Genomic DNA, 24665 nt, shown 5'->3' with positions numbered 1-24665 from the left:
AAAAAAAAAAAAAAAAAATGGAGACTGGCGTTCTAGCTTGACTTCTGTTGCTGTGATACAACCACTGACCAAAATGCACTCAGGGAGGAAGGGTTTTACTTCATCTTACACTTTATAGTCCATCACTGACGGAAGCCACAATAAGAACTCAAGCAGAGATCATAGAGGAACACTGTTTATTGCCTTGCTCCCCTGGTGTGCTCAGCTACTTTTCTTATACAGCCCAGGCCCACATGCCCAGGGATGGCACCGCCCCAGGGTGGTCTGGGCCCTCCTATATCAACCAGCAATCAAGAAAATGCCCAATAGACAGGCCAACAAGCCAATCTGATGAAAGAAATTCCTCAGATGAGGGTCCCTTTTCCGGGTGTTTCTAGTTTGTGTTAGGTCGACAAAAACTAACAAGCACAACAGGTTACTGCTAAATTTCCCAAGCTGGCCTTGAACTTGCTCTTGTCTGTGATTCCTCAATAATCCTACTGTTCCCAGAAATATGTTAAGGTTTTAAAAAACAAGGGAGCCATGAAATCTGATAAGCAGGATTATAGAAATATACCATTTCTTTAAAAAAACAAACAAAAAACACTTCACAGGACAAATGCTAAGAACAACTTCTGTTTTGTGCAACTTGTTTGAGTAATATGTGCACATGCACTGGAGAGCAAAGGTAAATTCTGCTCTTGATCCCGTTCCCTTGGACCTCTGCTTGGAAGGCTCATTTATTAGCCAGGATGACAGTGCATGCCTGAAATCCTAGAATTTGGGAAGTGGAGGAAAGAGGATCAGGGGTTTGAGGCCAGCCTTGGCTACATAAGACTGTCTCCAAAAACCAAGAAAAGAAACCTCACTTTGGATCATCCAGCCTTCATCTTTTCTTTTCTTTAGTTCTTTCCTACCAGGATTTAAACAGGCTTAAGTTACTCTTTGATCCCAGTGCCTCCCTATCAGTTAAGTCTCTGCAAATGAGAAAACCAGATTTTCTCACCTTCACTGCAAGCTGGATTTTAGTATTACCTGGTACTTTAAATGCTCTCACTAAGGAACTTCAAGTTCACACTGGAATGTTCTATTCCTTAAGAATTCTTTGGTGGGGTTTGAGAGATGGCTCAGTGTTTAAGAGCACTGGTTGCTTTTGCAGAGGACCCAGCTTCAGTTCCCAGCACTCCTAACAACTATCTGTAACTCCAGTTGGAGGAGATCGGATGCCCTCTTCTGACCTCCCAAACCCTGTGGTGGCAGATAACATTGTTTAACCTTCTAGTATAACCCTCTCTTGTGGCTTGTTTTCCCATCATACCCTCCTGATTTTCCTTTTCTCCACCACTGAACTTGCCTGACCTTCTTTTCCTCTGTCCATCCTTAAATGTTGACTTTTTAAATAGGTACTCTTTCTACCCAACAAGAGTGATCTCTTAACCACTAAGTACTATCATTGTCAGTCCTGGGCTCCAGATTTTCCATCTCTAGTCCTAATCTGACTTCTAACATACAATCCTAGCTGTTTTCACAGGGCATAAATCTGGCGGCTTAACTGTATTTGTACTCTATTTTCATCTCTATCATTAAAATTTTCCTTTTTGCTATACTAAATTATCTACCTAGGGTCAAACTAACAGTATAAGCTATGCACCTGACTTTTGAGGTTTGGATTCCAATCGTACTAATTCTTATGCTACTAAGTATTCATTTGATTAACTCTGTACCTGGGTGATCCTGGCTTTTTTTTTTTTTTTTTTTTTTTTTTTTTTCCAATTTTTTTTAAAGATAGAGAGATAGGGTTTCCCTGTACCCCCAGACGGCCTGGAACTCACTATGGAGACCACGCTGGCCCTGATCTCACAGAAATCTGGCTGCCTCTGCCTCCTGAATGCTGGGATAAAAGGCATGACCCGCCCCGCCCCGGTCGCCGCCCCAAGTCAGGCACCTGAGCTTTCTTAGTCATAAAATAGAGGAAAAGAAGACTCCAAAACCGACAGGAGATTAAATGAGTCAATACATGGAAAGCCCTTAGACTATCTGGAGTACTACAAGGCACTCACTAAGTACTGGTTTAATTATGCTACTGGATCTTGTAACATGAAACTTTACTGTGTGTTAGTCTTATAACTAATTCTACATTTTTGCTTCTTAATATCAGATTAATACTTTCTACATTCTTCACACACACACAAAAAAAACCCACATATCTTTAACACACACATTATTTGGCTTTTGGGTGGTTTTAGGAAGTTTCTTCTCATTCTTTGTTAGGACTTTCATTATTATGAGTGATTTAAAATTACCTCAGTGATCACTAACCCAAACTTTCCATTTAATACTAGAGTACATTATCTGTCATTCAGCTGTTATGTGTTTCATATTGGAGCACTGCTTTGCCAGGCCAAATTCTGATCCCTCTAATTTTCCACTCAACCTATGCCTGATCTTAGGATCAACTCACAAGAGGCAGCTCACTTCTAACATGAAGCTGATCCAGTTCCTCCAACTTCTCACATAATATTTCTATTCTTTTTGCATTTGTGGACACTCTGGGGCTCCAATTTGCACTTGGAGTCACTGAAAAATTCTGTCTGGTTTCATAGCACACACACCTAAGACCAACCCTCCCTCCCCATCACTAGATAGTAATTTTAAAAACTATTTTATTTTTTGTGCATAAATGTCATGCCTGCATGTGTGTAAGTGCACCCATGCTCTGCGAAACCCTCGGTGGTCAGAAGAGGATGTTGAATCCCCTGGAACTGGAGTTACAGATGGCTGTTAGTTACCATGTCAGTGCTGAGATCAAACCTAGGTCCTCTGCAAGAACAGCCAGTGCTTTTAACCACTGAGCCATCTCTCCAGCCCCCAGATAGTAATTTTTATTAAGTGGGTTTAATTCTATGAAAATATTTAAAAGCTATGAGTTATTCAGCACTGCTGCTGATTGAATACTCAACATATTTCTGTTATAGTTTGTTTCTCAATTGCTGTGAAAAACACTGAACAATCCAACTTGGGGAGAAAGGGCTTATTCGGCTTACATCTCCTTGGTCACAGTTCATTAAGGAGCCCAATATAGGAACTCAGGACAGGAACCTGGAGGCAGGAGCTGGAGCACAGGCCATGGAGGAACGCTGCTACTGTCTGGTTTTTGTCCCCTACTCAACCAGCTTTCTTATACAACATAGGCCCACGTGCGCAGGGGTGGCACCACCCACAGTGGGCTGGGCCCTCCCACATCACTCACAATGGACGCAATTCACCAGTTGAGGCTCCGACTACCCAGGTATGTCAAGTTGACAACTAAAGCTATCCAGAACAATTTCCATTGTTCATCTTTCTCAATTTTCCTCTTTTCTGCCACTACTTCATTCATACTGCAGTCTCTGTTACAACACAGTTCTGCTTTGATCTAGGAAAAACTTCAATTAGGGTTTCTATCTTATCTGTCACTTATCACTTTATCTGCCACCTTGCCATCTAAGTAGTTCTTAACTTTCTCCACTTCAAGATCATAATCTCAAGCACCAAGAATTCCCTTCCCTCAAGTTTGATCTGCTTCACAGCGCTGTCTAACTCACCAAGCCAACCACTCCATTCCTGAATGAAAATCTCAACTGCCACCTCTTCTGGTGCTAAAGGAAGCTGTTGAAGCAGGACACCAGGACATACAGGTCTACATCTCCAGCCAAGTCCAACAATCTTTATTCATGTTCAAGCCACTGTACACCAGGGATTCGGAGGTATTATCAACAAGAGCATTTTAGAGTCATTCTGCCTGGCTTCATATCTCAGATGAATCTTACAATCTTGTCATTTGGGCAAGTTAGTCAGTTGCATAAGGGGGATAATAAATTCCTATTCGATGAAAGTCAACAGTCGTAACAACTATAGATGCACACCAAACTCCATGGAATTACGTGTCTTTGTGGTATCTTCTTTAGGATAATACTTCACAAACGTCACACTATTTTCTATCATAGAATGTCTTCTTGTCTCCTTTCTGGCTGCCAAAATATTAAGTCTGTTGAGAACCTCAATATCTGATCTTCTATGGAACCTTTGCAGATATATACACCCATCCACAATTTTATATGTAGTCTTTTAAAAAACATTTAAAAAATTTTAATTATGCAAATGTGTGTGTCTAGTATGGTATGGATATGTGTACGTGAGTACAGGTGTCTATGGAGGCCAGAGGTGTCAGATCCTCCAGAAACTGGAGTTTCAGGCAGTTGTGAGTTGTCTAATGTGGTTGCTGAGTATTGAACTAAGGTCCTCTGAATGAGCAACAAGTGCTCTTAACCACTGAGCCATTTCTCCAGCCCTAAATTAGTCCATTTGTTCTCCTATTATATATTTGGATTTATTCTACTTTGCTCTTGATTTTATGCTGTCTAGAATTCTTTTCTATAACTTAGGCCAATTACAAATTTAAGTTCTGGGGGCTGGAGAAATGGCTCAGTGGATAAGAGCACTGGCTGCTCTTGTAGAGGACCCAGGTTAGATTCCCAGGACACATATGCCAGCTAACAATGGTGCCTAACTCGAGTTCCAGGGGATCTGACACCCTCTTCTGTCCTCTGAAGGCACTGCATGACACTGGTGCATTTACACTCATGCAGGCATGACACTCATACACACATTAAAAAAAAGAAAAAAATTAAGTTCCCTGTCAGTGAGAACTTTGTTAGCTACTTCTGCTGTAGCAGCAACAGCAGTGTTCAACTATTAAGAAGCATACTTTAAACAAACTGAATAAGATTAGAATTACTCCCCTAAAATCATTCTACAATAATTCATTTCTCAAGGAAGAATTAAGTTGTAACAACTGAAATGCCAAAAAATGACTCCCAAATAAAGTTACAAAAGAGCACTTCTCAAACTTTTTTCCGAAAATTCGCATTAATTTCTAGAGCGGTTTTTCTTTTTTTCTTTTTTTTTGCTAATTTTCATATACGTAACTGACACTTAAAATAGTATTTAGATTGTGGCTCCCTTTTCCTTCACTGGATAATGCACACTACAAACACCAAAAACTCAAGATACTTTCAAGAATATTTTATGCCAGACCTATTCCCATCCACGGGAGGACTGTGCTCCAGCACAAACACTTGCTCTTTTATAGTTTATAACAAACACGTGGTTGCCCTAAGATTTCAAAGTACCTTCGACAGTGAATGATTTGCTTGCATTGAGGGTCAAATGCGAACCTCAAACTTCCACATTCCCTACCGCCTTAGGGTCATGGGGTGCAGCAGCCAGGCGCGTTCATCACGGCCTCTCTTCCAGGAGTCTACCTCCGGAGCATCTTCGGTGGCCTCCTCCTCTCCGTGCGGAAGCTGAGGAGACCAAGATCGCCTCTCCGGGGCTGACAGGAGCGGCCTGGTGCCCGAGCGGATTCTTACCTGCGAAGCGGATCTTCACGAGGTCGAGCGGGTGCAGCGCGAGGTTGGACAGGACCCCGCCGCTCACGCCCGCCACCAGGTTCTCGTACCGCACGTGGCGGAACACGGCACTCCACGCAGACGAACCGGCCGCCGGCTGGCCCTGGCCCGTCATAGGCTCGGGGGTCGTGGACACCACAGCGCCTAGCGCCGTGGACTTGGGGCGAGATGCAGTGGCCGCCACCGTGGCGACAATCGCAGCCCACGATGCGGGAGCCGAGCAGGGAGATCCCGGGACCCAAGGGGCGTGGAGGATGGAGCGCCAGCAGTTTCCCGGCCGCCCAGCCTCGCCAACGCAGCGGCGTGAGCTGGTAGGAACCCCCAGGTGAGCGACAGCTGAAAGCTCCGCCCCCCTCCAGCCCGAGCCTGCTCAACTACTGAGCACCGCGAGGTCCAAATCTTCGACGCTGCGGAACCTCGGAGCCGGAAGAAGTCTGTCGGAGGCGGAAGTCGTAAGTCCGGCGGAGACCGCGGGGATCCCAACCCGGCTGGTGGAATTCCAGAGTGAGAGTTGCCAAAATGAAGGTGAAAATGCTGAGCCGGAACCCCGACAACTATGTCCGTGAAACCAAGCTGGATATACAGAGAGGTGAGACGAGTCCTTCCCGACTCGTTGGTCTGACCGAATTTCGAGCCGTGACGGTGGGGGGAGGCCAGCGCTCCGGTCTCTGTTCTCCCCGGTGACTTAGTCCACACCCGGCCGTAGCGTATCCAAGCAGCACATGGCGTCTCGCTAAGTCTTTAAGATTTTCTAAGAGTTTTTCTCTAGTAGGAAGTGGTTATGTCTAGGAAGAATGCTTCCGTGTTTCACTTCTATCAGTTCTCTGATTGTCTCAAATTTCCAGATGTTGGGAAGTGGAGTTTGAGGCAAACTCGTGGGTTGAGGGTTTAAAGCTTTTTTGTTTGTTTGACTGGCTTTTGGTTTTTTGAGACAGGGTCTCCCTGTAGCCCCAGCTGTCGTGGAACTCACTATGTAGGCCAGGGTGGCCTCTATCTCACAGAGATCCGCCTGCCTCTGCCTTCCGACTGCTGGGGTTAAAGGCGTACACCACCACGCTCGGCTTGCGTTTAAAGTTTTTTAAAACAGCTGGTTTGGTCACTATACTAAAGATTATTACCTACGTATGAACGAAAATGAAAGATGAGATTTAAAGTCATCAGTTTTAAACTCTTGAGGAAAGTTTGAGGGGGAGAATAGATAAAATGAAATCGATGGGTTTTATTATCCGTCCTGTACTCCAGTTAGCATGTCGACCCTTTATGAATTATAGCTCTTGATAACCAAAATAGCAAGAGACCAATCTTGTGTGAAGATTCTAGATGAAGAGAGTAGCAGGTGCAAAGATCTTAAGGCAGAATAACTGTAAGGTGTAGAAAAGTCATGTCTTTAGTGCGTGAATGAGGAATAAGCCATAGAAAACAAGACTGAAGGAAGTAGTGTTATAGTCTGTGATCCACAGACGCCCCAAACAGACAGACAGGTGAGTCTGGAGAAAGAAAGAAAGATTTATTACTGCCAGGCTACACTCTTTCCTAGACGGTCCCAGTGCAACCCCAAGCCTAAGCACTTTGGCTCTTTTATACTAAACTTGTTCCTGGGCAAGCAAGCAGAGTACAGAAGCCAATCATTGAGCTTAATTAAGCTTGAGCAAACATTATCAAGGAAATACATAAGAAAATACAATTTTCCACCCAAACCCCCCAGCTGCAGGGAACTAGCTTCCTCCTCTTTCATAAACTGACATTATTAATCTTACTGTTATTCTACATTGTCTTTACTGGTCACAAAGTTCTCTGGGGGTGGAGGGGTTGTTGTATAGCAGTTTTATCTTAGGAATCTCTGAATGCTATGGGATACTTTTTGTACAGAGAAACTAACCAGGAGTGAAAAGTGAAAGTTCCCAAGCATACAGGTGGAGAGTCCCCTTAATTTCTGTTCTTTTAATCAACAATTACTATTTTGCAGAAGCAAGCCAAGCATAACCTACAGAAACCATAAATCAGCAGTTAGCAGGAGCACTCTAGGATGCTGTGACCTGTTCCCAAGACAACAGGGTCCAGCTTGCATGTATTCCCATATCCTGGGCCAACCGCCTGATAATTTCAGAAACTAGAGTCAGCCTAAACTTTAACATGGTGTAGCTATGGTCAAGAAGGTGCTCTATTACACTAGAGATGATAGTGTATAATGAGCATCGTTGAGATACTAATATATGGGTCCCTGCTCCCAGAATGTTTACAAAGTAAGTTAACAAGATAATATTTCTCATATGCGAAATAGATTTGTCACGTGGATTTGGCATTATCTAGAGGCTTTGAACTGCCAGTTCTTTCTTCATCTCCACTTTTCCATTCACCACAGCTGATGTTATGTTACCTTTGCCAATATGAGTGTGTATAAGGTAGTCTTTTTCAGCTGCTTCCTCCAAGAAACTTTCTGTGAACAACAATCTTTCTATACTTTTCCCTGCACATTCTCCCTTCCAGTTCAGTGCCCCTTTTCTATGCTTTTCTTGCAAATTTTTAGATTTCTGTGAATGTTTATCATTGTCTCATGATTGTATTTTGATTATCAGCCTTTCCCATCACACCAAGCTTGCAATGAAGGGAAGAATCATGTCCCTGTATGCACTGTGTTTAGACAACTGTCACTTAGTGGCTGCTTTGTAAATGAATGAGTGCTTGAGTGGATGACAGGCTGGTCATAGAATCTCAGGAGATACAGTCATTTGATTTTGTTCTTAAATTTTTTTTTTCCTGTGATAGCTTTCTGATTATACTTTCTGATGGAAATGTTAATAGATAGCAAATTGGAAAAATAGACTTTTTGGAGTGCTATAAAATACAAAATAAATACATTTATTAGCTTCACTCAGTTTTTTACATTTTTAATTGAATTTTTGCAGTTTTCATACAAATAGTTTGATGGCATTTAGGTTCACTCCCCTCTTCTCATCCCTCCCCTACTCCCCCAGCCTAATTTAATGAACTCTCTTTATATATATAATATGACCTATAGAGTATGATTTCTGTCCCCCAATGTCCTTCATTGTAGGTCCATACACTGGGCCCACCAAGAGTCCCAGTCGTCTAAGACACTGTCTTTCTCCCTCCCAGCAGCCATCAATTGCTAAAAGTTCCTTAGATTGGGTTGGGATTTCTTAACCCACTTCTCTATGTCTGTGCTGGGATTTTGTCTGCTTTGAGCTTGCATAGGACTTACGCATGCTGTCACCATTGCTGTGAGTTCACATGAGTAACAGTGCACCTGTCCGGAAGACTGTTTCCTTGTGGCCATCCGCCCTGCTCTGGCTCTTAAAATCTTTCTGTCCCTTCTTCCACAATGATCCCTGTACCTTGGGAGGCAGAGGTTTGAAATAGCTGTCCTATTCAGGGATGAGTACTCTGTGGCCTCTTGATCTCTGCACCTTTGGCTAATTACAGGTCTCTTGTGTTAAATCACCATCTGCTGCATAAGTTTCCTTATGGTGAGAGTTAAGAGATGCATTCATCCTAAGTGCAGAGGTTGCATTGAAGATGTGTCACTTAGGATTAAGCATCTCACAGACACTTACTCTTTGCGTACAAGTTCTGGAATTCTGGTAGTCTTCATTTGTTGCAAAAAAAATAGCTTTGATGAGGGGTGAATTCATTCAGTTTTATATTGTGTTATTTTGTAAATTTAATGCAGTATTCCTATACTTGAATAAGCACCAGTTCGTAAATTTTACTTTTAAAATACCCTTGGTAATTCTGATGCTGCCGGAAACTCCTTGCATAAATATTTGTAGTTTTTGTGTGAGGTTTTAGCTGTGATATCCTCAGTGCTTATGGTGTGTGGTAGGTGCTCCATCAGTATTAGTCCTTTACTGTTGGCTGGATATATGAAGTTAGAGGTGGGCACAATCATTGTGATTTGAAAAACTATAGAAGATGTAAAATTTAAAGTATTTTTAAGGGGATACATGATGGTTATGTAGGTTAAAATCAAAGTTAAAGTAAGTCTTGATGGAAGAGATAGTGTGCAGATGAAAAATGAGAGGTAGTTTTGGGCGTCAGTAAACCTATTTGGAGCTGAGCTTCAAAATACTTTGAAGCTGAAGTGATAGTGGGACCAGAAGAGTTTGAGCTTAATTCCGTCCATCAAAAGTATCTAAAATGTATTTACTCTGTTCACTGTAGTGAGCAATTGGAACATCTATTTTTGTTTGTTTGAGGCAGAGTCTCACTATGTAACCCTGGCTGACCTGAAACTCACTATATAGACCAGATATTGAAACACAGATTAAATTGAAAGCCTTGATTTTTCTCAGTTGAAAAAAAAAGTTTTTAACAAAAACCAGGCATTTTCATCTTCCCACATGCTTGTACTAAATATTCCAGCTCAAAGGCTGTGTTGTAATGGGACACACGTCTGAAGGTTTGATGACTTCTTCAGGAGCCTTTAAAGTGCTTTGATTATAGCAGTGACATATGTTTGATTAATGTAATAATATTCTTAACTGCCAAATCAAATAGGGATTATATTACTGTAGTCCAAGTGTAAGGTAATAAGGGCTAACATTAAATTATTAGATAATATCGAAGAAAGGGAAGAATTTCAGAGTAGATGAGCATTTGAGTTTTGGTATTAGGGACTATGGAAAATGAAATTCATAAGAATGACCAAAGTTAGAACTTTATCCCACGTTGCATATAATAAACTTAACATGAAGTCAGAGAGCAGGGTAAAGTTGAGGGGAAAGAAAATGTATTTATTATTATACTTTAGATTCCTTTTTAGACATTTAAAAAGGATTTAGAATTATTTCATAAGCATTATCAACTGAGGCAACTTATTAACTGAGACTTGTTTGGCAGACTAGTTAAGAACATGGTTATAGGCAAGTTCCTTACCCTCTATTTGCCTCAGTTTCACCAACTGTAGAGTGGGAGGTAGTAATAGAACCTAACCTGTAAGGTACTATGGAGATGAAGCTAATATAAGGTATTTGGAATAGCCCCTGGAGCTTGGTGAGCTCTGTGTAGTGTTTTTCAAGCAAGTAAACATGTAGAAAGTGCCCAATATATAGTAGCTATGTGAATGATTATAATCACAATGTTGTGGACCTATCAGTGCAGGACTTAGCACCAGAGAGCATCTAGCAGAAACAGCATACAGTTAATTGAACAAACATTTGTTATGCACTTGCTTTGTGTGAGGAGTGCAAAGGAGCCCTGCCTGTGAGAAGTTACAGCCCAGCTGAAGAGCATGGTAGGATGTATAGAAGGAAAGCTGTGTGTGTATGCATTTATGTAGTCTAAGTGTGCAAGACTATGTAGTCCATGGTTTTCCCATAGTTTCGAAAAGATTTTTAGACAACAGGTCTACCACTTTTATATTCTTCACAGTGCTAGGTGTAAAACAGTATCCCTGATTAAAGGCTTATTGAATGACACATCATGTGATTAGCTGGGGATTTCCATAGAAAATAGTAAACGTGAATTGTTTTATTAAGAGAGGTTATTCTTATTCCAGTTCCAAGAAACTATGATCCTACCTTACACCCTTTTGAGGTCCCACGAGAATATGTAAGAGCATTAAATGCTACCAAACTGGAACGTGTGTTTGCAAAACCATTCCTTGCTTCCCTGGATGGTCACCGTGATGGAGTCAATTGCCTGGCAAAGCATCCAAAGAGTTTGGCTACTGTCCTTTCTGGGGCATGTGATGGAGAGGCAAGTGTTACAATCTTACTATTTTAAACCAAAACATTCTATATTATCTTTTTTCTTTTATTTACAATCAGTTAGCTTTGTTATCAGTTTAGTTTGCAAGCCTAAATTCTGAAGTAATGTTCAGTAGTTTCTTTCCTAATTCTAAGGTATCAGTTCAGTGGCTTAAGGTTTAACTCAACAGTACATAAATTGTGTTTGGAATAAGTGTGTTTGAAATTTTCATAGAAGATATTATTAATGACTGAACACTTAATTTCCATTCTGGTAAGGAAAAAAGGCATTGAAGCACTTAGGAATCAACAGAATATTTGACAGATTGCATTTTCTGCTTGTTGATACATTTATCCCTATGTAATACATTATTTTGATCCAAAGGATTTTGGTTTTAGCTGTCTGCTGAAATGATGCGTAGCCTTTTTAGTGTTGAATTTCTTCTTCGTCAAATATAGTACCCCTTACCTGAACATTTTGCATTTATAGTTCACTGAAATTTCCTAGTATGCTTTATCATAGGTTAAAATTTGGAACCTGACTGAACGAAAATGTATCCGCACAATACAAGCACACGAAGGTTTTGTACGAGGAATATGTACTAGATTTTGTGGGACTTCTTTTTTTACTGTGAGTATTCTTTTAAGTTTCTTTAACCTATATATGACTTACTAACTGTATAAATTATTTTTAAGTTCATTTATTTGTTCTACGAACCTTTTGGAGTTCATCAATACAAACAAGTTTATTAAACCTTGAAAAGTCCTAGTTTTCATTGAGTAATCTAGCCTTACCCATACTTTTTTTTTGGCTCTCTTGAAAATAAGTACCATCCTTGAATTAATTTAATAATTTAATTTGTACTGAAGACTGAGAAGTGGGGTTAATGGGAATTAAGTTTAGAATGATAATAAACTTACTATGAAAAATTTTTAGTGCTAAGATGAATAATTTACACTTAGTAAGGGATGATTGAGTGTGTATCATAAGATATAGCATATTTATCATTTTAAACCATTTGTTAGTATACAGTTCAGTGGCATTAGGTGTGTTATATCGTGGGGTGCTACCACCCAATGACTTGTTATCTGCCCTACTGAAACTGTATTCTGTAAGTGGTAACTCCCATTTCCTCCTCAGCCTAGGGGAACAATTAGTCGATTATCTGTGAATTTGACTATTTTAGGTACCTCATATAAGTAGAATCATAAAATTTTTGTATGTGAAATTGCCTAACCCTTGCTTCACTTAGCAAGGTTATCTGAAATGTAGCACATTAGAATTTTTTTTAACGCTGCATAATATTAACAGTAGTATGTATATACCATATTTTTTTTATCCATTCATTTATTGATGAACTTTTGGGTTGTCTCCACCTTTTGGATGTTATGAATAATGTTGCTATGACCATTTGTGTAAAAAAATACCAATTCAAGCTCATTGCTGATTTTATAACACGTGAATAACTGATCCCCAGCTTGCTTTGAGATGATTGACACCCAAGAATGCTCAGCTTGTAGGCTGTTGTCATGGTTTGTATAGCAGTAATAGGGGGCTGCCTGGGAAGTAAAGACTGTAGAAAGTAGTAGTTGGATATAGTAGTATCTTGGAAACTTGATAGGCCCGTCAACTGACTTTGAGATACATCAGAAGATAGTAGTTTGTATTGTGGAAAAGAAGTCAGGACTATCAGCAAGTTTAGAGGAGAGTGAAAGGTATGGTGAGATAAACTGACTGGCAGCAGGTTATTTGAGTGAAAATGACAGTTCTTTGTAGGTGCAGATAAAGAACTTAGAAGAGAAGTCCGAACTAACCTTGGCATCATTTACACAGCAGTAATGATTGAGATCATAGTATGACATCATTGGGAGACAGTAAAGAGTTTATATAAAAATACGAGGGAGGCTGCATTGCAGAATGCCTCTCTTTAGGAGTAGGAAAACTCAAGAGTAGCCAGAGAGCACAAAGAACCTATGAATGTGGATGGGCTACATGACACGGTGATACACTGTATATTGTAGAAGGAATTGGCTGGCAAGGTGGAGCTGAGGGCAACTAAGACGTCTTCCATTCTTCCACTTGGCTTTCTTCTGAATATACTGATTGATATATTAATACTGTCCTAGCCAGAGAGAGTATTTACAGTATCTTTTTTTTTTCTTTTTCTTTTTTGTGGTGCTGAAATTCAAATTCACAGCATTGGGCATGCTAGGCAAGGCTCTACCAATGAGCCTTTTTAAAGCAGCCTACTGTATGCTTAAAAAAAAAAAAAAAACTCAAATAAATGAGACTTCTTTTAAAGCATTATTCACTTAAGTGTCTATCAATAAATAAATGGATAAAGAAAATATGATATATAGACATAGTGGGATACTATTTAACCATAAAAAGGAGGGAAATTCTGTCTTTTGCAGCAATGTAGATAGACATACTGAGTGAAATAAGCCAGGTACAGTAGGAAGAATCTACATAATCTCTTATATAGCATCTTAAAAGTCAAACATTGTACTCATAGGATGGTAGTTACAGTGACTTTGGGGGAGGGAACGATTGAGAAGATGTTGCATAGAGGTTATAAATTGTCAGATAGAAAGAATAAACCCAGACTATCTATTGTACAGGATAGTGATTGTTGTTAATAATTGTACATTGTATTAATGAAAATTGTTGAAAGTAGATTTGTGTTCTCCGCACAAAAAATACAAGTAGATATTATTATTTTATGTGTTTTGAGTGTTTTACCACAAGCAAGTGCACCCCTGCATGCATTGGTGAAGGTTAGAAGACGTTAGAAGAGGGCATTGGAATCCCTGGAATTCCAACAGTTGTTAGCCACCATGTGGGTGCTGAGAACTGAACCCAGGTCCTCTGCAAGAGCAGCCAGTGCTCTTAACTGCTGAACCATCTCTCTAGCCCCTATATTTTGAAAATTTAAACATGAAATTTTAGGCTAAAACTGTTCCATGTTCATCATTCATTTCTCCTTTTTAAAAGACATTTTAAGTAATTGTTTTGTTAGAGATAAGATAAAAATTTGTTCATGTAATTTTAGCAGATGATGTTTTTAAAAAGTTTAGTATGCAGTGTGACAAAAGAAACTTTTTTTGCCTGATTTTCATAGGGTCTAAGACAACAGTTTTGTAATTCTAACACATCCTTCTTCAGTTTACCCATCCTGGAGGGGAGATGTTCTAGACAGGGTTGTTTGTTTGTTTATTGGAGACAAGATCTCATTATGTAGCTCTGACTGGCTGGATGGAACTCTCTACATTAAAAACTGCCCTGGAACTTGCGGAGATCTTCTTGGTGTGCCTCATTATGCCTAGTACATTATTTGTTAAACTTTCCTGGGAGTTGATGGTGGCTTGTACTCAGTAGACTGTGGAGAAAAGCTTAGTCACGCTGGAGGAAATTTGTATGAGCTTTCAGATAGTGTATCTGAAACATTGGAGAAAGAGATGATTCAAAGGTACAGTTTATCCGATTTCATATTATGCTAAATATCTGATTGAGTAAAGCCAGATCACCCAAGACCTGGTACTTAGATTACATTGTTTTTGAGAAAAGACTATGGTATTCTTGTCCTACAAGGGCCCAGGTTGGTGGAAAGTAGAGATGTAGCAGGCAGTCTTTGCCCTGGTTAGTGACCAATGCCCAGTCCAGTGGCCATGAACATGTCAGAAGTGCTGGCCACTCATGTTTTCCGATACTGCCCATCAGCTGTAGACCCCACATTTTGATCCTGAGACAGGAAAAGGTGCCAGAGTGTTGCAACATGGGCTCTTCCCTTGGTGTAAGCAACTAGCCTGGGATTCCCATAGGACCCGTGGCCACTGCCTTCTCATTCTAGGCCTTGATTGCTTAGATGTACATCTCCCTAGATTGCTGGCTCCCAAAAGAATCAGAATTCTGTTATGGTTATTAGTAGTTTGATTCAGAGTTGTTGGTAAGATGTAGCTCTGTTTGACTAGATTTGGTAGTGCATGCCTATAATCACTCAGGAGGTTGAGGAAGAAGGATAGCAGATTAATGTCTAAGGGAGAAAAGTATCTAGCCCTATAACCTTTTATCTATTGCAAAGATATTACTGAGGAGTCTGTTCATTAGTATCTTTAACAAAGGAAATTCCTATCTGATTCTGGTATCAAAACCTATCTAATCAATTTTCTAGTCTTATTGCATATATACTATAAGATGTTTTTCTAGTCTTATTGCATATACACTATAAGATGTTTTTTAAGAAATGTTTCCCCTTGCCGGGCGCACACCTTTAATCCCAGCACTCCGGGAGGCAGAGGCAGGCAGATCCCTGTGAGTTCAAGGCCAGCCTGGTCTACATGGTGAGTTCCAGGACAGCTGGAGCACAGGGAGACGAGGCCTCTTCCACGCCAGAGGGGCTCAAGAACCACCCTGAGTCCTCCATTCCTATGTGCTTTTCAGACTTTATATCGTACTTACATTTCAGTAATGTTATCTGACAGTGGATTGCAGGGCTAAAAGCATGTCTATGTATGTGCCAGAAGATGACTAAACTGCTTGCTTTGAAAGCATGAGGATCTAAGAACCCTTTCTCAAAAAAGACCAAAAAAAAAAAAAAACAAAACCCCAAATGTTTCCCCTTTTACATTTGTTGCATGAAAAGAGCTAACTTTATGCTCTCTTCATAGATAAACATATACTTACTAATATTTTATAAAAAGTTGATATAGATTACAAATTTTAGTAGAAATGTTAAAACTAGGAGTTTGGTACAGTTTGAGCATCTCTAATACAAAAATGTGAAGTCTATAATACTCTAAAATACCAGATCTTTTGAGCCACCAGCATGATGCCAGAAATCAAAAACTTCACATCATAAAACTGTCTCATGCACAAAATTATTTTAAAAAATTGTATAAAATTATCTTCAGGTATTATGTACAAAGTGTGTGTTTAGACTTGATTCCCCTTCTCAGGTACCTCACTGGGTATCCGTAAATGTTTCAGAATCTGAGCACTTCTGTCCAGGGTCTTCAGATGAAGGTACTAGCAGTTGTGCAGCACCACATATGGGATTATTTCATGTTTTTAATCTTACATTATATTGTATTTATTCTAATTTAAGTTCTTCATCTAATCTCAAGCACGTCTGCCAAATAGCCAAGTCTAAGTCACCATAGTTTGCTGCCTCGCTTCGATTTGGGCTGAGGTACCAACAGTCTTCACAGTTATTTTTCACTATCTCTGTGATTCTAGCACAGTGAAAAGAAAATCTTTAACAGGATTGTGAAATAATTTTAATCTTATGGGACTCTGCAAACTTCTCCAGGGATCTGTAGTTCAGTTTGAAAGCCACTAACGTAATAGGTTCTAGAATCCTGTGGCTCACAGAGAAGGCTTTGTCTACTTCAAGATTATAGCAGTGCCTTCTCTCTAGCATTTTCCTTTTTTGCATTTGAAATGATCTGGAATTTATTGAATATGGCATATTGGCTAAAACTTTTTTGTTTATTTATCTTTGTGTGTATATTGGGGGTGGTGTATGCATGTTCATATGGGTTGGGCATGTTGTATGTACATGTGTCTGTGTGCAGGTGCATGTGTGTAGAGCCCTGAGGCTGATAACTGAGAATCTTCCTCAATAGCTCTTCTACCTTATTCATTGTGGCAGCATCTCCGTCAAATCTGGAGTTTGCCTATAGGACTATTCTCACTAGCTAGCTTGCTCTGAGATCTCCCGACTCCACATTCCAAGGCTGGAATTACAGGCAAGCTGCCACACCCACCAGGCATTTACATGGGCTCTGGGGTCAAAGCTTTGATTCTCTTATTTGCAGGGTAGATGCCTTAACCTTTGCTTGTTTTTTTGAGGAAAGGTCTTGCCCAGGTTGACCTCCAGCTCACTATGTAGCCCAGAGCTCACTATGTATCCTTGAGCTCACATTGTTCCGGCCTTAACTTCCTGAATGTTAAGAGGTGTGCACCATGCCCAACTTAAAACTTTCTAGATGATTAACTTGATATTTCAGTACTCATTTTATTAGTCCATTTTTCTTGATTTGAATTACCCTTCTTGACCCAATTTTGATGTCTTACTCTTTTGCTCTACTCACACTATTTTGTTTTTAATCATGTTATTTATGTATTAGTCACAAATCTTTTTCATGATGGAAAGTAAATACATCAATAAACATGAAAATGGAAGAATATGTACCTGTTTCTTTTTGAAATGAGATACTAATACTTTGATATATGCTGAGAACTTTTAAATTTACAACTATTGTTCATTAAAACCATCATCATAAAATATGTCTAGGTTGGTGATGACAAAACTGTGAAGCAGTGGAAAATGAATGGACCAGGCTATGGGGAAGAAGAAGAACCATTGCATACAATATTAGGAAAGGTACAAAAGCACATTCATTGATATTTTGCTTATTAACATTCTTTATCTTATTTCATGATCCCAAAAGGAAAAAAATGTAATTACAACAGAGAGGTTTTAATTTATAATAATTGACCTATGTTAAGCAACATTTAAAGTAATTAAGGTCCTTTGAAGCTAAATAATTTGAACAGTTCTTTAATGGTCTTTGTAGTAGGGGTTGATTTCTCTTTTTAAGTAGGGGGGTGCAATGAGGTATTTCTTCTAGGACAGCCATGGAAGACTGTTAGGAAAATAATGGTTTCATTTCTGTCTCATGTATATCATCAGAGATCTTATGCACATCTTCGAGTTTCTTACTGAAGAACTCATTAGAATTTGAAGAAGTGTAGTAAGATAGGCCTCTTGTATAAGTCCTAGTGACAATTCTTACAATTGTTCCTCAAATCAGATGTGGTTTAGTTAAAGCTTAAGTATAAAGTGGAACATTTGGCTTACCAATGTTTTATAATGTTGACATTCTTACATTTAAGCAGACAAAATTCTAAAGTTAGAGTTAATCTATAGATATATGCATTTTTAAAGCTGTCACTTTATCTCACTGTTATGGTTAGTGTAGATTTAGGCTCTGTGTCAGGTTTCAGGAGGTTATAAATATTCTTAGAGGTAGATGGAGAGGATATGAGCTGAAATGGAAATAATTCCCAGGTGGTAACAAGTCATTCGTAACACAAAATTGATTTCATTTTGATAAGATGTCTTAGTATTTAATGAAACTTTTTTGTCTCTTAAGGAAGGGCTTCAATAAAGTTTCCTTATACCTACCCAGCAGAGGAGACACTATGATCAAGTAGATGGTTTTCTCAGGGTGTGCAGCTAACCCATTGCATTCTGGATGTGCTTACCCTGTGATTTTCCCAAGTGTAGGAAACTCAACTGCATGATTTGAGATAGTAGGCTACAGGGAGGGGAAGGGGAAGAAGTTTCTTTGTGAGCAAGGATTTCCTCAGAAAAAATGAGAGTGTAAATATATATATATTCTTCTGCTGATTTAAAGTTATAGTGAAGAGAACCATTTATAACAGCCTCTTTGCTTTTAAAGACAGTGTATACTGGCATTGATCATCACTGGAAAGATCCTGCTTTTGCCACATGTGGACAGCAAGTAGACATTTGGGATGAACAAAGAACCAGTCCTGTTTCCTCAATGAACTGGGGATTTGACAGTATAAGTAGTGTCAAATTTAACCCTATTGAGGTAATGGTCTTTAAAAAAAATAATGTTCTGCTTATGGTTTAACATGAAATTTAAGGTCTGTTTTGGAAATTTGAATTGTGATTGAAGAGTTTTCTAAATTTTAATTAGCATTTGGTAAGTTTTCAAGGTTATATTTGAGTTCTGTGAAACCTTAAATGTTAGCCTGAATTTTAGCCCCAGATACCAATGTTAGCTGTCATCAAATGGTTAGGTATGTGCAAGTGCTCACCAGAGTAGAATCCAAATACCTGACTTTATTTTATTTTTGAAACAGTGTTTTGCATAGGACAGACTGGCCTTGTACTGTGATTTGTCCGTCTCAGCCTCATATTCACTTTATTTTGCTTACGTTGTCCACACTTGTGTTCCACAAGATTATATCACTGCGTTTTGAAGATGTTACTTTTTCTTAGACCTCTTGGAGCTCACAAAAAAGATAATTGAGTATTGTTTTCTGTATTTGTAAGTCATAAGGGTACCAGTGTTTCATAATAACGTGCGTGGTCATTATTGAACTGCATGACAATTCTGGTTAGATTTTTTTTTTGCTCTGAAGTCCGAATTGATTCCTAGTTCTTCCTGGTCTAAGTACAGACTTGGATGTTAGCTACTACATGTTATATATTCATGTGTGATCCTAGGAAGGGAGGCTGGCCTGAGTGCTGATCGAGCACTTGGATCCAGATTGTTCCCTGACTTTTTCTGAATACATAACAGGAGATGATCCTCATTGTCCAGAAGACTCAGTAGAGATGCTTGTTCTTTCAGAAGGAAAAGGAAGTCACTGTGTTTAGAAGTTACTAGGAAACAACCATGTTAGTTTCTGTTGAGAGAAAATCTAGATGAGCAAGTTTCACACTCTCAGAGACCCATACTGGTAAAAGAGGGAGGAAAGGTTAAACTAAAGTAGCAGAGTATAAAGATTATCCATATAGTGTATTGGAATGTGACATGCTGCAATCCAGTGTGAGCATGGCCTTGAAATTTTGCCAAGAAGCAGCAGACAAGAATAACCTGCCAGCAGCCCATGCCTGTGTACATACTTGGTGGGGAGGCTACAGGAACAGAGATTGCCAGTGTGTCTTACAGGCAGACCCTCTTATAGTCTGTAGCTGCTTCTAGGCCATAGTGAAACAAGTAATTGCTGACCCACAAAGCCATTCTTTTTTTTTAATACTATTTTTTTTTTTTATGTGTATGAGTGTATTGCCTGCTTGTGTTTAAGTGCACCCGTGTCATGCAGTACTCATGGAGGTCAGAAGAGGGCATCAAATCTCCTGGAACTAGAGTTGCAGCAGGTTGTTAGCCACCACGTGGGTGCTGGATCCTCTGCAGGAGCAGTCAGTGCTCTTAACCACTGAGCCATCTCTCTAGCCCCTTACCTAAAATTCTTGAGATGGGGCTAAATTGACAGTTTTCTTACAGCCTGCCTTAGCATTTATTTTATCCAAGTCATACTTCTTTATATTTATTTTAAAATGAGATCAATTGTATCTCTGATTGTGCTTCATAGGTTTGTCGTGAGTATAAATTATGATAACATATATATGACTATTTTAAAGAAGGACTACCTAAATTCAAGATGGTGATATTATTATTAAAACAATAGTAAATCCAGATAGATAGTGACTACTACCTTTTTTTTTTTTTTTTTTTTTTTTAAGACAGGGTCTCCCTTAGTCCCACCTGACCTGGAAATCATTATGTAGACCAAGCTGACCTCCATCTCAAAGAGATCTACCTGCCTCTTCCTTTCAGGTGCTGGGATTAAAGGCATACGCCACCATGCCCAGCTTGATTCCTACTTTTTTTTTTGGTCTTTTTGAGACAGGGTCTCCCTGTAGCTCCAGCTGATCTGGAATTCACTGGCTTCCAACTCACAGAGATTGGCCTGCCTCTGCCTCTGAGGGCAGAGAGTAAAGGTGTGCACCACCACGCCCAGCTTGATTCCTACTTTTTAAAGGGACAGACAAAATCTTTTGCTTTCCTGTTTTTAGTGAGTATATCAGAAGATCTGATGGCCAGTTCTAAAATCATTATCAATCATGGCCCAGCAACCATGTTTTTCAAACTTGTCTATTTAATACCTATTCAGCTCTGGGGTTTTTTGTTGTTTTCTTTTTTAAATCTTATGAACTGATATGGTAAAAGCAAATGGTGTGTATGCCTCTTGCTCTGTATTAAAGCTAATGGAAAGGGCAGGGCATGTTGCTGTGAACAAATGGAGTATATTTGTTTCCTCTAATCATTAATAATTAATTTTCTGTTAAAATATTGAAGCCTACAACTCTAGTAAAACCAGAAGTTAATACTGAGGTGCCATCATATTTTACATGTGAAAGTTAGCATTCATTCTAGGTAGACCTTTTGCCATTTTCAGATCAAAGTATTTGTTTTTAGAAGTGGAACCTGGTCATACACTGAGGTGACATAATGAAAAGCTATGGAAGGTTAAGAGGTTGAGGGGCAACTAAGCAAGGAGGTCTTGGAGGCAGCAGTTGAGAGAGGAGGCTTCAGAACTGAACTGAGATCGTGGTTTTAACATTAGCTTTTGATACTTCTTTTGAACTGTGTGCACACAGTAGGAGTTAGCTGGCCATGCAACTGTTTAATAAGTAACTCTCTTTGTTCCTGCTGTACTTGCAACAGGAAGTAACAGTGGGCAGAAGCCAATAGTTGTGGGTGTCTTGAACCATGAGTAAGGAGGAATAGTATTACAAAGAGTGTAATCTGGGGCTGGGCAGATAGCTCAGTGGGTAGGGTGTTTGCTGTAATCTTGAGGACTGAGTTTGGAACCCCACCCCCTGTAAACGCTGCAGACACACATGCACTCAGAGTTGGGCAAAGGACAGTCCAAGTTCTTACAGAGTTCATAAATAAAGGAAAATGTTCAAATCATAAAGCAGAAAATTTGAGTGTTCAGGAAATATTGTCATACTGAACAATTTATATGACTACTGCTGCTGAGTTGTAAAATTGATATATCTCATATTGCACTACATATTGGTATATGTCTTTGAAAAATAATGAGCCTTAAATATCAAAAGGTATACAACTTTATACGTTGGGTTCAGTTAATACCACTTATGAAATGTTATCCTAAGAGAATAATTCAAAAGAAGAGTTACATGTCTGAAAATATTTATCGAAGAGTTATTTATAATAGTGAAAAGCAAGAACTAAGTCTTAAATTGAAGAGCAGATAAGTAAAATAAGTTCTATTATAAATCAGAATACAGTGTTATCCTTCATTGTTACCACTCATGTCTAAAATACATGCATGGAGACTTAGTCATGAAAACACGTGACTTAGGTTGCTGAGATTATGGGTCATTTATTATAACCTGATAAAAAGGCTTTAATGTTACAGCTTGAGGTTTTAACATAAATATTAAAGATAGTTAAGTAGTTTGTGCCCCAAATAGATGTAGTTTGCATCCAAGCTTGGCTTTTGACTGGTCCTTGTTATACTTACTTTTAGACATTTCTCTTGGGTAGCTGTGCTTCTGATAGAAATATAGTGCTGTATGATATGAGGCAAGCTACTCCTCTGAAAAAGGTAAGTTTCAATTTTGTGTGTTTTGCATAATTTTTAATGCATTCTGTAGATAAAGTGGCTGATGTTTGTCACAGTTTTGTTTTTTTGTAGAGCTGTTCTTTGACCTCAGAGTGTTGATAATCACATTCTCTCAACTTTCCATTGCTTTTTTTCTTTGTATCTTCTATAATGCCAATAAATTTAGGCATCTAAGTAGTGCTTAACGAATTGAAACTTTTAAAATGAAAGCTATTACATTGCTTAACCTGTACTTATTGGGGGAGGGGGGTTTGATTATCTTATGACATGCACATTATTTTATTCCAAAAAGTTTTAGAACTCACTCACATGGCCAGCTTTATTTTACTTACTGGTGGATGCCAGTTTGACTTACTTAGGCAAACACTCTTATTGAAGATGAGAGACTCTACAGTAGCTCTGCTGTGATCATTCCGGAACTTAGATCAAAATGAATACCTCCTAAGCTGGCTGGCTTTCAAGATGGAGAAAAGTATTGCTTGGACATACCTTTTCTTTTTTCCTTTTTTTATAGTTATATTTATTATTTTAATTTTTTTAAATTTAATAACCACATGACTAGAAGCATTTCAATACAGCTTTAACGTACTCAGTAACACATTTCAGAGCAAGGAAACATCTCTTTCAAAGGTGGCTGTAAATTTTTAGGTTCACACTTGAATTAATACAGTCATATAATATTGGCCTCAGTATAAAACCTGTAAGACATGAAATTGAATGAGTTTTTACCTTTTAAAGAAGATCTCCATTTCATTTTAAGGTATGCTGTTACCTGTATTTTTAATGCTACTGACATTTACATGTTTACACATGTGTCTTTAATCTCTATGTATTTGATTATTACTAGACACAGTTGGTTACACACGGATCCTTAGTTACATGTTTACACTTGTGTCTTTAATCTCTATGTATCTGATTATTACTAGACACAGTTGGTTACACATGGATCCTTAGTACCTGAGTAAGGATATAAAATCATCACGTATATTTCAATGGTAATATTTATCATCTCTAGTAATCAAGAAGTAAATTTTTATGCTTCCTCCTCAAATATAAGTCTTTTCTTCTGAGTTTGTTGATTTTTTTATGTGTATATCATACAGAACATCCCACACAATCTTATTCATCTATATAACCACTTCCCAAATGGCACCCTTCCACAGTCCCCACCACCACCACCGGAGCCCTTCTACTCTGTCATCCCTGTCCACTGTGTTGTCAGAGCCCCGAGCCGTTCCCCAGTTCTGGATCTACGTTTCATTTTGGAATATATTGTTCCTTGCAGAAAGACTCATTGTTTTTGCTACTAACACTGAGATGTTGGCACATGCATCTCTAATCTGAATGTGTCTGATTATTACTAGTCATAATTGGTTGCACTTGGATCGTTGGCGCCTGGGTATGTCTATAAAGTCATTGGGTAGATTTCAGTGGTACTGTTTATCACCTCTACTAATTAACATGATGTAATTTCCATGCTTCCTCCTCAAATATAATACATTTTTAAAAATTTGATTTTATGTGTGTGTGTGTGTGTGTGTGTGTGTGTATCACACAAAACCTCCAAAACCATCGTATTCAACTATACACCCACTTCCCAGATGGCACCCACCCATAGCCTCCCTCCCCCCACTCTGATATCCCTGCTACTGTCTGCTGTGTTGTCAGCACCCCCAGCCATTCCCCACTACTTGTCCATCTGGTGAAGAGTCAGCCTGTCTAGAGGTCTTTGTTTTAGGAAGGTCAGCTGTTCCTCATCTAGCAACAATCAGTTGTCAGTATTCCTTTATATAAGATTGGGGTCTTCTGTTCATTTTCACAGTTCGATGCTGGGTTACTATCTGGGAGTCCCTCTGGCCATCCTGGCCAACAACTCAAAAGAAGATATCTCCTATCTAGCATTTTTGCTTGTTGTGTAGGCTTTAGCTATACATATGGACTCTTAAAAAATTATATTGCCCCCTTTAATCTTTGATTATACTTTCCTTTTGGGTGCTTAAGGCCATACAGTTGGCCCAGATAAACCAATTAATTTTTACTCTTAAGGTCGTTTGAGGAAATGTTCCTCAGGGGTCACAGTGGGCTTGGGAGGAGCCCAGGGACCCTTTCTTTTACCAGTTCCCCCTATGTGAAGATAAGTCAAAGGTCCTGCTCAACCGTGGTTGGCTTCACTTGGAAGCATGGAGGAAATAATTCCTCTGTGTTGACCTTCCTCTTTATAGACTGGACACTGGTTCAAGTCCATGTGGTGGGGTCTCCTTGGCCTCCTTGATCAAGAGGACAGGTGACCCACCACGATTATAGGACATTTTGAGAGATGCTCATAGT

General features: G+C 39.2%; 2 protein-coding genes and 1 pseudogene across 2 annotated transcripts in view; 2 read left to right on the top strand and 1 right to left on the bottom strand.

The window, feature by feature from the left end:
* Positions 1–5750, bottom strand: part of Slc25a32 (solute carrier family 25 member 32) — a 20298-nt gene extending 14548 nt beyond the window's left edge. Inside the window, exon 1 of the mRNA XM_008851546.2 lies at positions 5391–5750. Within this exon, the coding sequence (XP_008849768.1) occupies positions 5391–5544 (154 nt within the window). The 5' untranslated portion in view covers positions 5545–5750. The remainder of the gene's footprint in view (positions 1–5390) is intronic.
* Positions 5751–5840: 90 nt separating this feature from the next.
* Positions 5841–24665, top strand: part of Dcaf13 (DDB1 and CUL4 associated factor 13) — a 35375-nt gene continuing 16550 nt past the window's right edge. Inside the window, exons 1-6 of the mRNA XM_008851545.3 lie at positions 5841–6018; positions 10948–11147; positions 11661–11768; positions 17434–17523; positions 18605–18760; positions 22242–22319. Of these exons, the coding sequence (XP_008849767.1) occupies positions 5949–6018; positions 10948–11147; positions 11661–11768; positions 17434–17523; positions 18605–18760; positions 22242–22319 (702 nt within the window). The 5' untranslated portion in view covers positions 5841–5948. The remainder of the gene's footprint in view (positions 6019–10947; positions 11148–11660; positions 11769–17433; positions 17524–18604; positions 18761–22241; positions 22320–24665) is intronic.
* LOC115067434 lies at positions 18320–18464 on the top strand (annotated as a pseudogene).

This window comes from Nannospalax galili, unplaced genomic scaffold (assembly GCF_000622305.1).
Source record: "Nannospalax galili isolate Female #2095 unplaced genomic scaffold, S.galili_v1.0 scaffold284, whole genome shotgun sequence".
In the NCBI taxonomy this organism is placed as follows: domain Eukaryota; kingdom Metazoa; phylum Chordata; class Mammalia; order Rodentia; family Spalacidae; genus Nannospalax; species Nannospalax galili.
Note: the sequence above shows the minus strand (reverse complement) of the source record. Positions and strands in the feature narration are given on the sequence as shown.